The sequence below is a fragment of the Coregonus lavaretus genome, assembly GCF_964263955.1.
Source record: "Coregonus lavaretus genome assembly, chromosome: 13".
Taxonomy (NCBI): Eukaryota; Metazoa; Chordata; class Actinopteri; order Salmoniformes; family Salmonidae; genus Coregonus; species Coregonus lavaretus.
The window spans coordinates 20392650-20410752 of NC_140000.1; the positions used below are offsets into that span (position 1 = coordinate 20392650).

The following is an 18103-nucleotide window of genomic DNA, read 5'->3' on the forward strand; positions in this document are numbered from 1 at the left end:
TGACATTTCAAAATCATTTTATAAAATGTTGTTCAGTTTGTCACACAACACTTCAATATAGGTGCTGCTCTTGAGGTAAACTCCAAACTCTTAATTTTTTTATTGAGAGAAGTGCTATGGAGCTGCTTGTTTAAAATGTGAACATGTCTACTTTAAAATGTTTTATGAACTAACATTTACCCTGCTATTAGATCATTGATCATGTCTGTGTCTAGTACGTTTCATTCTGTTGAATGGGTGTGTAATGCAGTATTTTTCTAATTTGACCATGGGTCAACGTATGTGCACTTTCCTGGTTTCCAGTTAATCTCCTAGCCATTTAGAACTAAAACTCTACTTGCTAGTAGCCCAGTTAATAACTATTTTTTACAATCTAAGACTCTAAAAATGAAATGACACATGGCACAATATAAGACTGACATGACACTTATACAAGTACAGATTAAGTCAACATCTGCACATTGGGTCTTGGTGAAATTTGCCTCCAGTGTTGTGAGGATGTCACTAAGTACAGGTAACTGCCAAAATAAAGGACACACCAACAGTGTTTTAATAGGGTGTTGAGCCACCAGAAAAGCTTCAATGCAACTTGGCATATTCTACAAGTGTCTAACTTTATTGGATGGATGTGACACTATTCTTTCATGAGCAATTCCATAATTTGGTGTTTTGTTGGTGGTTGAAAACGCTGACTCTGGCACCGCTCCAGAATGTCCCATGTGTTCAATTTGGTTAAGAGTTGGTGACTGAGACACACGCTTTAAACCCCCTATGCTCCTTTGAGACCCCTCTTTCAAAGTCACAGATCTCTTCTAGCCATGGTAGCCAAAATAATGGGCAACTGGGCATTTTTTATACATAACCATAAGCATGATGGGATGTTTTAATTGTTTAATTAAGTCAGGAACCACACCTGTGTGGAAGCACCTGCTTTCAATATACCTTGTAGCCCTCATTTACTCAAGTGTTTCCTTTATTTTGGCAGTTACCTGTATGTGATCCTTGTAAATTCACTTACATCGGTCAGAGCTGGTGTTTGCTCAGATTTGAGTCTTCTTGCCCTGCTACTTAGTTGATAGTACAGAACACTGTAGAGAAATAAATACTACATATTCTCACTTTCTGCTGCTCCTCAATGTATCAAAGGTATTCTAGGATTTTCACAGAAAATAGTGTAATGTATATCCAATTCCACTTTTCAACAATAAGAGCTTTCAGCAGAGCTGTGTAATGTCCCCTCCACTTCAGTCCTCTTTTGCCTTTTCTTTGGCTATTGAGAGCAGCCCAGTAGCAAGCTGCTCCTCCAGTTGTGATCCATCGCCCTCATTTTTGATTATCCAATCAAAATCCACTCCTTGGTCGAGCCCACATTCCGACTCTGCATCATCTATTCCTGCAGAGAGAGAGGGTGTGGTGTTGAATTGATTGTCGTTGAAGAGGTATTGTATTTCTCTGAAAGTGAAGATCATGATTACACCACTAATTATTATGCTATCAGTGTTGGTATTGTACCTGTTGTGAACTCCCAGCCCCTATCCCTCCGTGTCTCCTCTGAGGCCTCCACCCGAACACAGCGAGACTGACTAGGATACTCCCTCCAGAACCACTGCAGGTCTGACAGACGCCGCGTGTCACTCACAATCTGGAGCACAATAGAGATTAGAGAAGGTATAATGGTAGAGGACACAATACATTAAGGTTCAACTGCTCATCAGGCAGTGCCTGGAAAAGTTATGTTCTGTTTCACCAACACTAAATATGCAGATGGTCAGTAAGACCTGACTCAAAGACTTGCGTTTGCCATAAATCGCACGTAGTGGGACTAGGCTTGTAGTGTGTTTCCCCATAACATTGGATCATTTGAGAATTTTGTTCTCTTACCCAGATGGGCTGCTGGGCTCCCTTAATGGCCAGACGACAGAAGAACCCTGGGTCCTTCTCCCTCTGCTTCTCACCCCACTGGATCATGTCAGCACGGTACTTCTCCTTGTACTCACCTGCTCCCAACAGCTCCTCAAAGTCCAATCCATGGTCCTGTCGGCACAGTGGGTAAAATAAGGAGAGACAGTGGTAGTGATCCTCCATTCACTAGTAGTGGGTATTGTAGAACAACTGGGCATGCAGGCTTTTGTTCTTGCCCAGCACTAAGTGTGATTGATTAACCTCATCAAGGCAAGGTCCTCAATCATCTGAATTAGGTGTTGTATTAGCTGGAACACAAGCCTGCACACCGAGGATCGACCAGGATGATGTTGCACTACTGTACACAACTCTACTAACCTGTGCGTATTGCTGTTTGAGAGGACCCGAGAGACGCAAGATACAGCAAACATCTGGACCTAGTCTGATAGAAATGATACATAAACCACATTGTTAGACTAATATAACATTTGATAGAGTATTCAATTCAGCGATAATAGCTTTGATAGGTTTGTAAACAGTACAGTATGCTAACAGTCAATAGTACCTTTTGTGAATCAAATCCGTCACGTAATCTTTTCCAGATTTGCGTTTCCCGCTAAATAAAAGGATGAGTTTGGGTTCTACTGTCGCCATCGAAATAACGTTGCAGCAATCAATTGACATTTTTTATTTTTGATACAGTGTAGCTAGCCTCCTTGTTCACACAAGAATCGTACCACTGGCATGATGGTTGTTTGGGTTACAGTAATATACATATAACAAGCGCCATTTAAATATAAAATGTGCTCATTTGATCGAATTCCTTTGAGAAAAATACATTTTACAATATTTTTAGAATAATTATTATTTTATTTTAAGATGTAGTCATTCTTATCATTTGATCAACTTTAAAAAGATGGGCAAACGTTGGTTAAACAAACTGTCATGCATAGTAGAGGCGATATTCTACGTAGGTTTACGGTAACAGATCGTTATCATACCATGGACCTTACCATTGACATGCGGAAATAGGATGACCATTTGAAATGTAAAATATTTAATGGTTTCTTTAATAACGACAACATGAAATAGAATAAGTGAATAGCAAAGTAAACGGGATATTGAACTGATCTCGAAAGAAAAAGTATTATAAATACGTAAAAGTACCCTAAACAGTCTGAGTAAGATCATGGAACCACCTACATTCTATTCAATAAAAGCCCTCCCCTTCTTTACGTCACTGAAATCTAGGCAAAAGTCAAATCAAGTTTTGAAAACATGGCATCCACTTTACTGGGACGGGTGTCATCAATATCTAAAACTGCTTTAGCCTTGCCGTTGAAGGGTCTTGTCTACAGACGGGTAAACATTTCATGGAACGGGGAGGAAGAGCAGCTCCGTCTTGCCAGGGTTCAGCTTGAGGTGGTGATCCGTCATCCATACTGATATGTCTGCCAGACATGCAGAGATGCGATTCGCCACCTGGTGATCAGAAGGGGGAAAGGAGAAGATTAGTTGTGTATCGTCAGCGTAGCAATGATAGGAAAGGCCATGTGAGGATATGACAGAGCCAAGTGACTTGGTGTATAGGGAGAAAAGGAGAGGGCCCAAAACCGATCCCTGGGGGACACCAGTGGTGAGAGCACGTGGTGCGGAGACAGCTTCCCGCCACGCCACTTGGTAGGAGCGACCGGTCAGGTAGGACGCAATCCAGGAGTGAGCCGCGCCGGAGATGCCCATTTCGGAGAGGGTGGAGAGGAGGATCTGATGGTTCACAGTATCAAAGGCAGCAGACAGATCTAGAAGGACAAGAGCAGAGGAGAGAGAGTTAGCTTTAGCAGTGCGGAGAGTCTCTGTGACACAGAGAAGAGCAGTCTCAGTTGAATGACCAGTCCTGAAACCTGATTGGTTTGGATCAAGAAGGTCATTCTGAGAGAGATAGCAAGAGAGTTGGCTAAAGACGGCACGCTCAATAGTTTTGGAAAGAAAAGAAAGAAGGGATACTGGTCTGTAGTTGTTGACATCAGTGGGGTCGAGTGTTGGTTTTTTTGAGAAGGGGAGTAACTCTCGCTCTCTTGAAGACGGAAGGGACATGGCCAGCGGTCAAGGATGAGTTGATCAGCGAGGTGAGGTAGGGGAGAAGGTCACCGGAGATGGTCTGGAGAAGGGAGGAGGGGATGGGGTCAAGCGGGCAGGTTGTTGGGCGGCCTGCAGTCACAAGTCGCAGGATCTTATCTGGAGAGAGAGGGGAGAAAGAAGTCAAAGCATAGGGTAGGGCAGTGTGAGCAGGACCAGCAGTGTCATTAGGCTTAACAAACAAGGATCGGATGTCGTCAACCTTCTTTTCAAAGTGGTTGACGAAGTCATCCACAGAGAGAGAGGAGGGGGGGAGGGGGGGGGGAGGATTCAGGAGGGAGGAAAATGTGGCAAAGAGCTTCCTAGGGTTAGAGGCAGATGCTTGGAATTTAGAGTGGTAGAAGGTGGCCTTAGCAGCAGAAACAGATGAAGAAAATGTAGAGAGGAGGGAGTGAAAAGATGCCAGGTCGGCAGGGAATTTAGTTTTCTTCCATTTCCGCTCCGCTGCCCGGAGCTCTGTTCTGTGAGCTCGCAATGAGTCATCAAGCCACGGAGCTGGAGGGGAGGACCGAGCCGGCCGTGAGGATAGGGGACACAGAGAGTCAAAGGATGCAGAAAGGGAGGAGAGGAGGGTTGAGGAGGCAGAATCAGGAGATTGGAGGGAGAAGGATTGAGCAGAGGGAAGAGATGATAGGATGGAAGAGGAGAGAGTAGTGGGAGAGAGAGAGCGAAGGTTGCGGCGGCGCATTACCATCTGTGTAGGGGCAGAGTGAGTAGTGTGGGAGGAGAGTGAGAGAGAAAAGGAAACAAAGTAGTGGTCGGAGACTTGGAGGGGAGTTGCAGTGAGATTAGTAGAGGAGCAGCATCTAGTGAAGATGAGGTCAAGCGTATTGCCTGCCTTGTGAGTAGGGGGGGACGGTGAGAGGGTGAGGTCAAAAGAGGAGAGGAGTGGAAAGAAGGAGGCAGAGAGAAATGAGTCAAATGTGGACATAGGGAGGTTGAAATCCCCCAAAACTGTGAGGGGTGAGCCATCCTCAGGGAAGGAACTTATCAAGGCGTCAAGCTCATTGATGAACTCTCCAAGGGAACCTGGAGGGCGATAGATGACAAGGATATTAAGCTTAAATGGGCTAGTGACTGTGACAGCATGGAATTCAAATGAGGAGATAGACAGATGGGTTAGGGGAAAAATTGAGAATGTCCACTTGGGAGAGATGAGGATTCCTGTACCACCACCCCTCTGACCAGATGCTCTCGGGGTATGCGAGAACACATGGTCAGACGAGGAGAGAGCAGTAGGAGTAGCGGTGTTTTCAGTGGTGATCCATGTTTCCGTCAGCGCCAGGAAGTCGAGGGACTGGAGGTTGGCATAGGCTGGGATGAAGTCAGCTTTGTTGGCAGCAGAACGGCAGTTCCAGAGGCTGCCTGCGACCTGGAACTCCACGTGGGTGGTGCGTGCAGGGACCACCAAATTGGAGAGGCAGCAGCCACGCGGTGTGGTGCGTTTGTGTAGCCTGTGCAGAGAGGAGAGAACAGGGATAGGCAGAGGCATAGTTGACAGGCTGTAGCAAATGGCTACAAAAATGCAGAGGAGATCGGAATGAAATGGGCTAAGCATCTGGGAGTGGAGAGAGCAGGGCCTCCCTCACCAAATCTTCTAGCTCGGAAACTAAAATTGTTTCACTGAACCACCCGAACAAAAACTCTCCCAACTTCCGCCTTTGGAAATCAGAATTGTTGTGAACCACAGCGGTTCAATGTTTAAAGGAGTAGACTCAACCCACTTTGTTCAGCTAGCCTACTATGACTCCATAGCCAACTAGCAGACTAGCATCCAATAACAATAACACACCGTTTAGCGCCAACACTTGGTCACAACAAACCACCAATATTGTGATATCACACTAAACAGATCATTCGTGTCTGTGTCAAGTTCCTTATATGACGCAGCAATGATTAGACGTTGGCTAGCTAGGACAAGTAAATTGTGGTTAGCTACTACAGTACAGCCAAATGGTCATGTTGGGTAGCTAGCAATGGCCACTGTGTCGACTCTGTTTGAAGAACGGCTAGCTAGCTAGCTTCGTGCTACAGCTGGCACGGCCGAGGACACTGCCAAGACACAGTAACTACCCACAACAACCCACGAAGCCTAGCTATGACGCCGTAGCCAACCTGCAAGCTAGCATCCATTAACACACAACTTAGCATCAACACCTGGCCACAACAAACTGCCAAGAGTGTGTCAGCACACCAAACAGACAATTCAAGTCCGTGTCGAGTTCCCTTCACAACGCAGCAAAAAAAAAAAAAAATAATAATAATAATAATAATTAAACGTTGGAACCAGCTCTCCAGCGTTGCTAATCATCGCTAGCAGGTGGGTGGAGACTTGGTAGTCAGTCGGGCTATAAATCCAAACTTTAGGTCAACTCTACTGCTGCCTTCTTGCCCTCACAAATTAGAAAATCACACATTTTTGTTGTAATTTATAGAAAACTGGACGTTTTGAAAAAGACTGCAGAGGAAATTACAGCCCAGACAGGAAATAAGGTACTACTACTGATCAATTACCCACATTGAATGCATTCATTATCCAAGAGTTCTAGATACTGATAAATCAGTATGAACTCTGCTTTAAGTGTATTTGATTCTTCAAGACTCTATCTGCAGGTCCATGCTGTGCAGTGTGACGTGAGAGACCCCAAGGCAATTGAAGCTGCTGTGGACCAACTGGTGGAGGTTGCTGGTCTCCCTGATGTACGTAGGTGCAGATCAAGGACGGTTTTGTCTGAAAGTGGTATGCTTCGCTGTTCTAGATGTACTGGCCAATAATACTCCAATTGCTTGGTAAATATCCTCCTCTCTCATTCCTCTAGGTGGTGATCAACAACGCTGCAGGGAACTTCATCTCCCCCTCAGAGAAGCTGTCTGCCAACGCATGGAGGACCATCACAGACATTGTCCTGAACGGCACGGCCTTTGTCACCCTGGAGCTGGGCAAGAGGCTGATACTGGCCGAGAAGGGTAAGCACCAGAGCTATCTGATGGAGCCCATAAGCACAGATCTAGGATCAGCTTTTCCGCCCCATTTATTTGTGTTGTAATGTATTGTGTAGTGCAGCCACCAGGGGGCAGTAAAGATTCACCATTTGCCAACAACTCCTGGACATTTGATCCTTGGTAGTATAACAAGTGAGGATCAACCCGGAATAGTGGTGTGGATGCATGTGTACCATGTCTCTCTCATTTCTATTTAAGTTTGTCATATTGACAGTGATTGAGCCTCAATATGAAATGCTTGAGCACTTTTCCATTCACTTGGTCATAGTCCAGCGTCACTTCACTTGTCCACTGCCCTTGTGCCCTAAGCTCCTCTTGGCTTTGCGTGCATGCACCCTCTCATTAATTCTCTTCCCCTTTTTCCCCTCCTCTCTCTGCTGTCTCCTCTGGTCAAAGGGGCAATGATATGTAAGGGGAGGATAGGAGAAGCCTTGGATCTCATGCAATGTTGTGGCTATTTATAATGTGTGTGTCTGCGTGTGTGTGTGTGTGTATGTGTGTGCGTGGATAAGCTTTAATATTCATTTGAATATCCAGCCCTTTTTTGATTACTGTGGCTTTTCCATCTGCCCTCAACACTGCAATTAAGCAAATCACAATTAAGCAATTACCTTGGTGTACAAAGACAAAAACATGCCATCACACTAGGGGCCCTATTCAATCTGAACTGGTATTTTTCCAAAACTGCCTTTCTTTCAACAGTGTAAGAAAGCATATTTGAATTGATATCCAGGTGTCTGTTCTTCTTTCATACTATTAGCATTATTCTATTGCAGGGGTGTCAAACTTTTTGGCTCGAAGACCACATCGGGATTTTGAAATTCAACGGAGGGCCGCACATTTTTTTTTATTTGATCGATTTGTTCATCAAAATCAATTTGCGGGCCAAAAATAATAAATTCCCCTTCCCTGTTCTATTGGCTACATAAATCTAAATGTGCTTTTATTGCAGTACAAGAAAGTTGCTTTGTCTTCTCACCTGGCAGCTTGGCTCCAGGCTTTGATTAAATAGTCTCACAGACAAACTATTTATTCTGCTAGCATCTCCTTCCACTACCCGCAGAGTTCTTGATATTCCATGTGTGTGTAGTAGTGTCGTTTGTTTTATCGATCTAGAAGTAACCCTGACTCATGTTCAATCTATTGCAGTGTAATCTGGCCCACAACGGCCACAATGTTTTATGAGCTTTAGTGTGCAGGATATATAAGCCTATTGAACTGTGCAATGACTAACCGCTGCTCTCAGGTCAAGTCTGCCTATTAGACAGTCTAATGGATAAATTGGTCTAAACTGAGATCAGTTGTAAATTATAGGGATGTACATGATGACACATATTGCTGCTGGACATATACAGTGTATTCGGAAAGTATTCAGACCCCTTGACTTTTTCAAATGTTGTTACGTTACAGCCTTATTCTAAAATAGTTTTTTTTTTACTCATCAATCTACACATAATACCCCATAATGACAAAGCAAAAAAAGATTTTTACAAATATAAAAAACAGAAATATCTTATTTACATAAGTATTCAGACCCTTTGCTATGAGATTCGAAATTGAGCTCAGGTGCATCCTGTTTCCATTGATCATCCTTGATATGTTTCTACAACTTGATTGGACTCCACCTATTGTAAATTCAATTGATTGGACATGATTTGGAAAGGCACACACCTGTCTATATAAGGTCCCACAGTTGACAGTGCATGTCAGCAAAAACCAAGCTATGAGGTCGAAGGAATTGTCCGTAGAGCTCCGAGACAGGATGGTGTCGAGGCACAGAGCTGGGGAAGGGTACCAAAAAAATTCTGCAGCATTGAAGGTCCCCAATAACACAGTGGCCTCCATCATTCTTAAATGGAAGAAGTTTGGAACCACCTAGACTCTTCCTAGAGCTGGCCGCCTGGCCAAACTGAGAAATCGGGGGGGGAAGGTCCTTGGCCAGGGAGGTGACCAAGAAGCCGATGGTCACTCTGACAGAGATCCAGAATTCCTCTGTGGAGATGGGAGAACTTTCCAAAAGGACATCAGTCTCAGCAGCACTCCACCAATCAGGCCTTTATGGTAGAGTGGCCAGATGGATGCCACTCCTTAGTAAAAGGCACATGACAGCCCGCTTGGAGTTTGCCAAAAGGCACCTGAAGGACTCTCAGACCATGAGAAACCAGATTCTCTGGTCTGATGAAACCAAGATTGAACTCTTTGTGGCCTGAATGCCAAGCGTCACGTCTGGAGGAAACCTGGCACCATCCCTACGGTGAAGCATGGTGGTGGCACCATCATGCTGTGGGGATGTTTTTCAGCGGCAGTGACTGGGAGACTAGTCAGGATCGAGGGAAAGATGAATGGAGCAAAGTACAGAGCGATCCTTGATGAAAACCTGCTCCAGAGCGCTCAGGACCTCAGACTGGGGCGAAGGTTCACCTTCCAACAGGACAACGACACTAAGCACACGGCCAAGACAACGCAGGAGTGACTTCGGGACAAGTCCCTGAATGTCCTTGAGTGGCCCAGCCAGAGCCCGGACTTGAACCCGATCGAACATCTCTGGAGAGACCTGAAAATAGCTGTGAAGCGACGCTCCCCATCCAACCGGACAGAGCTTGAGAGGATCTTCAGAGAAGAATGGGAGAAACTCAAGTATGCCAAGCTTGTAGCGTCATACCCAAGAAGACTCAAGGCTGTAATCGCTACCAAAGGTGCTGAATACTTATGTAAATGTGATATTTCAGTTGTATTTTTTTAAATAAATTAGCTAACAATTTGATCCATTTTAGAATAAGGCTGTAACGTAACAAAATGTGGGAAAGTCAAGGGGTCTGAATACTTTCTGAATACACAGTAATTACAAATCAAACAGATTACAACATATTGACAGTTGGACATATTTTTGTTTCTTTGGGGTATGTACATACGTTGTGTTTGTAGGTGCTGCGTTTCTGGCCATCACCACTATCTACGCAGAGACCGGCTCTGGATTCGTTGTGCCCAGCGCGGCTGCCAAGTCAGGAGTGGAAACTCTGTGCACGTAGGTATTTCCAAACAGGCACAACCAAAAAACCTATCACCTGTTTAGGACCCCTTTCCCTGTCCTAAACCAACCCGTCACTCCTATCACTAGGCTCCTTAACAGAGAGGCAGAATGGCACACACCACACGGAGGTATCCGCACTGGCCTCATTTGAAAAGATTTGGCTTTCTCACATGTCAAACGCCTTATGAACACTAATGCATTTTTAAAGAGAAGCAGTCATTAGCATAACGAAGGACCAGGAACATTTAATTAACATTAAAGTGTGTCTCTCTCTCCCGATCCTCCTCCAGTAGGATTTAGACAATAATGAAGACTTATGGGCTCTGTGTGTGTGTGTGTGTACCTTGTTCGTTCACACGTGTGTGAATCCATTAGTGTGTGTGTGTGAGAACCCAATAAAATCCTGAATGGGACCGACACCTTTCATGTGAAGACAGGGAAGCTCTTATCAAATGAAGAATACACCTTCTTAATGAACCTCTGAGGGCTTTTACCCAAAGAAAGATCCCACTCAATATTAGTCCCTATCAATCCCATTGAAAGAGTTAATGACACTGAAAGGTTTCCCCATAAACCCAGGGTACTGGGAATGATAAATGGGGGAACTATTCGTGTCACTCACAATCATGTCCCTTTTGTACCTTGATATGTTTGACGTCCTATACAAGTAACCGCAGTGTGTGTGTGTGTGTCTTTGTGTAAAACAGTGTGCGTTTGTATGTACAATATGCTTGTTGTGTGTTTGTTTGAATTACAAGGACAGACTAGCTGGATTGTCATTTAAGGTTACGCTTGAATCCAAAAATAAAGGAAACACTTGAGTAAATGAGGGATACAAAATACACTACATTACCAAAAGTATGTGGACACCTGCTTGTCGAACATCTCATTCCAAAATCTTGGGCATTAATATGGAGTTGGTCCCCCTTTTGCTGCTATAACAGCCTCCACTCTTCTGGGAAGGCTTTCCACTAGAACATTGCTGCGGGGACTTGCTTCCATTCAGCCACAAGAGCATTAGTGAGGTTGGGCACTGATGTTGGGCGATTAGGCCTGGCTCGCAGTCGGCGTTCCAATTCATCCCAAAGGTGTTCGTAGGGGTTGAGGTCAGGGCTCTGTGCAGGCCAGCAAAGTTCTTTCACACCGATCTCGACAAACCATTTCTGTATGGATCTCGCTTTGTGCACGGGGGCATTGTCATGCTGAAACAGGAAAGGGCCTTTATTCATCCTCCACCAAACTTTACAGTTGCCACTATACATTCGGGCAGGTAGAGTTCTCCTGGCATCCGCCAAACCCAGATTTGTCCGTCGGACTACAAGATTGTGAAGCGTGATTCATCACTCCAGAGAACGCGTTTCCACTCCTCCAGAGTCCAATGGCGGTGAGCTTTACACCACTCCAGCCGACACTTGGTATTGCGAATGGTGATCTTAGGCTTGTGTGCGGCTGCTTGGCCATGGAAACCCATTTCATTAAGCTCCCAACGAACAGTTCTTGTGCTGAGGTTGCTTCCAGAGGAAGTTTGAAACTCGGTAGTGAGTGTTGCAACCGAGGACTGTCGATCTTTACGCGGCACGCGCTTCAGCATTCTGTGAGCTTGTGTGGCCTACCACTTTGCAGCTGAGCCGTTGTTGCTCCTAGACATTACCACTTCACAATAACAGCACTTACAGTTGACTGGGGCAGCTCTTGCAGGGCAGGAATTTTACGAACAGACTTGTTGGAAAGGTGGCGTCCTATGACGGTGCCACGTTGAAAGTCGCTGAGCTCTTCAGTAAGGCCATTCTACTGTCAATGTTTGTCTATGGAGATTGCATGGCGGTGTGCTCGATTTTATACACCTGTCAGCAACGGGTGTGGCTGAAATAGATGAATCCACTAATTTGAATGGGTGTCCACATACTTTTGTATATATACAGTGAGGGGAAAATAGTATTTGATCCCCTGCTGATTTTGTACGTTTGCCCACTGACAAAGAAATGATCAGTCTATAATTTTAATGGTAGGTTTATTTGAACAGTGAGAGACAGAATAACAACAAAACAATCCAGAAAAACGCATGTCAAAATTGTTATAAATTGATTTGCATTTTAATTAGGGAAATAAGTATTTGACCCCCTCTCAATCAGAAAGATTTCTGGCTCCCAGGTGTCTTTTATACAGGTAACGAGCTGAGATTAGGAGCACACACTAAAGGGAGTGCTCCTAATTTCAGTTTGTACCTGTATAAAAGACACCTGTCCACAGAAGCAATCAATCAATCAGATTCCAAACTCTCCACCATGGCCAAGACCAAAGAGCTCTCCAAGGATGTCAGGGACAAGATTGTAGACCTACACAAGGCTGGAATGGGCTACAAGACCATCCTCAAGCAGCTTGGTGAGAAGGTGACAACAGTTGGTGCGATTATTCGCAAATGGAAGAAACACAAAAGAACTGTCAATCTCCCTCTGCCTGGGGCTCCATGCAAGAGCTCACCTCGTGGAGTTGCAATGATCATGAGAACGGTGAGGAATCAACCCAGAACTACATGGGAGGATCTTGTCAATGATCTCAAGGCAGCTGGGACCATAATCACCAAGAAAACAATTGGTAACACACTACGCCGTGAAGGACTGAAATCCTGCAGCGCCCGCAAGGTCCCCCTGCTCAAGAAAGCACATATACAGGCCCGTCTGAAGTTTGCCAATGAACATCTGAATGATTCAGAGGAGAACTGGGTGAAAGTGTTGTGGTCAGATGAGACCAAAATGGAGCTCTTTGGCATCAACTCAACTCGCCGTGTTTGGAGGAGGAGAAATGATGCCTATGACCCCAAGAACACCATCCCCACCATCAAACATGGAGGTGGAAACATTATGCTTTGGGGGTGTTTTTCTGCTAAGGGGACAGGACAACTTCACCGCATCAAAGGGACGATGGACGGGGCCATGTACCGTCAAATCTTGGGTGAGAACCTCCTTCCCTCAGCCAGGGCATTGAAAATGGGTCGTGGATGGGTATTCCAGCATGACAATGACCCAAAACACACGGCCAAGGCAACAAAGGAGTGGCTCAAGAAGAAGCACATTAAGGTCCTGGAGTGGCCTAGCCAGTCTCCAGACCTTAATCCCATAGAAAATCTGTGGAGGGAGCTGAAGGTTCGAGTTGCCAAACGTCAGCCTCGAAACCTTAATGACTTGGAGAAGATCTGCAAAGAGGAGTGGGACAAAATCCCTCCTGAGATGTGTGCAAACCTGGTGGCCAACTACAAGAAACGTCTGACCTCTGTGATTGCCAACAAGGGTTTTGCTACCAAGTACTAAGTCATGTTTTGCAGAGGGGTCAAATACTTATTTCCCTCATTAAAATGCTAATCAATTTATAACATTTTTGACATGCGTTTTTCTGGATTCTTTTGTTATTATTCAGTCTCTCACTGTTCAAATAAACCTACCATTAAAATGATAGACTGATCATGTCTTTGTCAGTGGGCAAACGTACAAAATCAGCAGGGGATCAAATACTTTTTTCACTCACTGTAGTATATATTGAAAGCAGGTGGTTCCACTCAGGTGTGGTTCCTGAGTTAATTAAGCAATTAACATCCCATCATGCTTAGGGGTCACACATAAAAATGCCTGGTTGCCCAGTGACTTTGAAAGAGGGTTCTCAAAGGAGCATAGGGGGTTTAAAGGGGTGTGTGTCTCAGTCACAGACGTGTAGTCGCATACTGCAGAGTTGCCTATAGCTGGTTGGCCCATTCATGCAGTGTTTTTTTCAGTGTGAATGAGCGCTACTATCCGATAATGGATTCCCCCCCATATGAAATCGCTCACCCCAAAAAAGCAACCCCTCTCTATTTTGTGAAGGCAGCGGCGGCCAAATTCCATGCCCATTTATTGCACTAGGCATCTCAGGGGAGAGCTAGCCTATTTTTAGCTCCTATTCGTTCATTACAGTTTTTTGTGCGGAGGTTTTCAAGAAACTAGAGGGAATAAATCAATTCAACAAGCACCACCCTCGATGCCTCTCGCTATAATGTTCCCAAAATGACATGGAATGACTAAAGCGCTCCTGGCATCTACTTTTTGGCACTCCAGTTTTTTCTGTATGAATAGTCGAGATGTATTTTGTTTTTAGGTGCCGAGCTTTATAAATCAATTTGATTGATTGATTGAGCTAGTTACCCTCCAATCATATTAGACTTAGAATGAAGGCCCCATTATGAGTGACCTCCTATGAGAATATTTAGGAGGTAGTGCCTCACTCCTAGGCTCAAGTCTAAACTAATTCCTAGCGCCTACACTAGGCCCTCTTTATTAGTACATGCAGTAGTGGTAGTTCTTGGAGTTTCTCTTCCTTTTTTTCATGTGTATGTCTATTGTATATGCGTATGTAAACAAACTACTGTTTGTTTCTCAGGTCTCTGGCTGCGGAGTGGGGGAGGTATGGCTTGAGGTTTAATGTCATCCAGCCAGGACCAATCAGAACCAAGGTAGCAGACACAACTCTGGCATTTTTGTGTTGACATTTTTATGTCTTAAATCTTTCCCTTTCTAGTCTTATCTTGGCTTGTAAATGTGTGATTGGCTGTGTTTTGTGGCCTCTTCTCTTTGTGTAGGGGGCCTTCAGTCGTCTCGATCCCACGGGCATGTTTGAGAAGACCATGATCGGCAGGATACCCGTGGGCAGGCTGGGCACGCCCGGAGAGATTGCCAACCTGGCAGCCTACCTGTGCAGTGACTACGCCAGTTGGGTGTCTGGAGCGGTAAGAGAATGTGTCTTGATAAGCTAACCAGGCAGTGGATAAACAGGGTGGCAGGTAGCTTAGTGGTTAAGAGCGTTGTGCCAGTAACCGAAAGGTCGCTGGTTCTAATCCCCGAGCCGACTAGGTGAAAAATCTGTCGATGTGCCCTTGAGCAAGGCACTTAACCCTAATTGCTCCTGTAAGTCGCTCTGGATAAGAGCGTCTGCTAAATGACTAAAATGTAAATGGATACCAATCATTATGTTAGCTGAATGCCTGCCTTGCAGATTACAGTAAGTCCTTCACTGTAAATGACATTCAAGGGGCACTAGGATTAAGCAATGCAGAAATAGGGATGGACTATCGCTAAGGGGAAAATGATGACTCAGCCTCAACATCCACATATACCGTGTTCTTCTCTTTGGTTGTGACATTCTCTTCTATTTGCAGATCATTCGAATGGACGGTGGAGAGTATGTCTCCATGGCAGGAGAATTCAATGATCTGAGGAGGGTATGTGCTGGAATTAACTTTGCAAACCCCGTTCCACTGTCAGGACTGGAACCTTAACACTAAAAAGTAATATGAACATAGAATGATAATTTGTTAGCATTGCTAGCTTTTGCATATCCTCTGTTCTGTTATGCGACTAGTTATTGATTCAATAACAAGATTGCAAGTGAGCTGTTGCTGGTTGCAGAAATGGGCCACATTTTATGACAGATGTTAGTTTATGGATACGTGAGTCAGGTTGTGCTAGTTTTAACTTGCTGTGTTTTGTTTGTCAGGTCACTAAGGAGCAGTGGGCTATGATGGAGACCATGATCAGGGGCACCAAGGGATCCTAAGAAGTAAAGATGGGATGATACTAACGCTACCACAGTTAATGCTCCAGGGAAACATAGACACAAAGATACTGTACACACATACAATCTTTCCCTCGGTTTCTGACCTAGAACAGAGATTATACCATGTCAGGGAATATGGTTACAGGATCGACACACACACAGCCTTCTCTGCAAACACACACTCTCACCCACTCTCACTTAACCTCAAGCCTTATGTCTCAATGCCTAATGAACAAATAGACAGCATGGTGACAGTAGGACAGCGTTTAAGGAGAAAATGGCTTTATCAGGAGGCCAACTATTTAGAGGAGGTTTGAGAGAGAGAACCTTTTAGTTCTCACTGTGTCTGAGATTCTACTGGCTACAGCACTTCCTGGATGAAACTGGCTTCTCATTGGTTGAAAAGCCTGTCCGTTCCTACGATTGGCTTGGTATTTTGCCAGTAACATTTATCATTTGTTTTTACGATTCCTTGAAAATAATGAATTCTGTTCTTTAAAAAAAAGCATGTTTCAATTGCCTATCAAAGTTGACCTCCAGTATTGCTATTCATTACTGTTAAGTGATTGTCTTGTGCTCTGTGTGTACAATACATGAGGTTTACAAGGATTTGTCTATATGGAGTATGTTGAATAAAAGACAGTAGACATTTTATATCTCTGACGCATTCTTTTAAAATTCTCAGCCACCTAATGTGACATAGATCGTTAGATGGACTTACTTAATTGAGTTGACACTAATTATTCCCTCCCAGGCTGCTCTATTATTATTTTAGTTACTCCGACAAATCACTAGTCTGAACACTGACATAAGCTTATATGGATCTAATACACTGCTAAGCTGTTATAAATGAATAACCTAAATGAGAGGTTCTTGGTACGAAGGCTTGTCGAATGCATAATCATTGATGAACTGTTTGAATTCTTTGTTAAATTAAAATAGTATTGATGTGCCAAGGCTTCATTGGTGAAATTAAAAGGATGGAAACATAGCCTTCACGCATCCAATAACATACCGATTGGTTACCTCAAGGAAGGACAGGATGCATTTTGACAACGTTGGAATGGGGCCTAAGCCTTTTATCAGTGCACCATACATGAAGCTAAATGAAAATGTTGCCACACGTGAAGTAGCCCATTGTCAGGCATAGCGGGGAGCTGTCTTACTGTGATATGTAGCCATTGTGCCAGTGAGCTTTTCTACAGAGGCACAGAGAGAACCCCACTCCCTCCCATCTCTATTTGTAGTGTGTAAGTCACACTAATGTTATCTTGCATACTCTCCATTTTCTCCCTTTTCTACTTCCCCCACCTTCCTTACCTCACTTTACCTCCTTTAACTCTTTCCCTTTCATTCCTCTTCCCCCTGTCTGTCTGAAACCCCCCTCACCCACTCACCCTTACATTTTATATTTTATTTTCCTCCCTTTCTGTATTCATTAGAGCAGTGGAGCCACAAAGCCTTCTCTTATAGTTGGAGTGTGGTGGATTGTCAGGTCACATTTTCCCTGTTCCGCCACCAGACCTTGTCCTCCCCACTGAACAGAGGGTGCTTGACAGTGTTTAATGCCATAGGACGAGCACCAAACAACCACAACGGAGGAAACGTCCTTTCAATCCCACATAAAGCACCAGTTCACTGACCCTCCTGCTAAAGCTGTGTGTATGTGTCTCGCAGTGTTGGAGTATCTCCAGGCTAAACACTACTACTCTCTGATTGTTGTGTCAGCAACACTTAGTTGAGAAAATGAAATGTGGTGGGGTTTTATTTACCTATCCTATGAGGTTTGTGGAAATGTCCCATTGAAAAAATGACAATTTAATCTGGTTATTCCTGTGTCATCTTTAGTTGTGTTGAACCAGTGTCCAATTTGTTTGCAGGATCTCCATTGGCCATGCTTTTAAGGTCAGGAGTATGCCTATTATGTGTCGAAGGAAACAGGCCTCAATGTATAGAGTGGAACAGTACCTTGCTTTGATTAAGTACAATTAGCTTTCCTATTATGCAGCCTGTTCCCCTCTTCCTACTTCATACCCCTACCCTTTCTCATCCCAGAGTTCCATTAAGCACAGACACACACACACTTCACACCTGCTACATACTGCAGCTAACCTCATATAAGCCATCGCTATACATTTACAAACTCGGAGAGAGAATCCATGAGAGAAGATCATCCTGCTGTCTCAACTCTCACTGCATACTGCATGGGGACTGAGCAATGCCTCTACACTCAATGCAGGGATTTATAAGGTTAACTCTTCCCTCTGTTTTTCATAAAGCAGCGGTTACCTTTTGACCATCAAGTGCCCCTATGCCTACAGAAAGCTCCTGGCCTGGGCACCAGACTGTTTCTGCATTCAGCAACGCTGCATTGTTGCAACGACAAGTTGACTAAAGCAGAAACAGATTGGCACACAGGTTAAGAAAGATCCATCTGCAGTGTTAAGGGTC

General features: G+C 44.4%; 2 protein-coding genes across 2 annotated transcripts; one reads left to right on the forward strand and one right to left on the reverse strand.

Moving 5' to 3' along the window:
- Window position 1: 1 nt before the first annotated feature.
- LOC311140240 (phosphomevalonate kinase-like) lies at window positions 2-2643 on the reverse strand. Its single transcript, XM_084175196.1, has 5 exons — window positions 2468-2643; window positions 2281-2344; window positions 1882-2034; window positions 1513-1642; window positions 2-1393 (listed from the first exon to the last, which is right to left on the reverse strand). Exons 1-5 carry the CDS (start codon window positions 2584-2586, stop codon window positions 1245-1247), a joined length of 615 nt encoding a protein of 204 aa, XP_084031322.1. The 5' UTR covers window positions 2587-2643; the 3' UTR covers window positions 2-1244.
- A 175-nt stretch (window positions 2644-2818) lies between these two features.
- On the forward strand, window positions 2819-16306 carry LOC311139958 (2,4-dienoyl-CoA reductase [(3E)-enoyl-CoA-producing], mitochondrial-like; the record flags this gene model as incomplete). The annotated part of the gene is made up of 9 exons (XM_084174952.1): window positions 2819-2883; window positions 6474-6531; window positions 6652-6738; window positions 6858-7005; window positions 9967-10066; window positions 14480-14552; window positions 14679-14825; window positions 15255-15317; window positions 15593-16306. 9 exons carry the CDS (start codon window positions 2819-2821, stop codon window positions 15650-15652), a joined length of 801 nt encoding a protein of 266 aa, XP_084031078.1. The 3' UTR covers window positions 15653-16306.
- Window positions 16307-18103: the final 1797 nt, after the last annotated feature.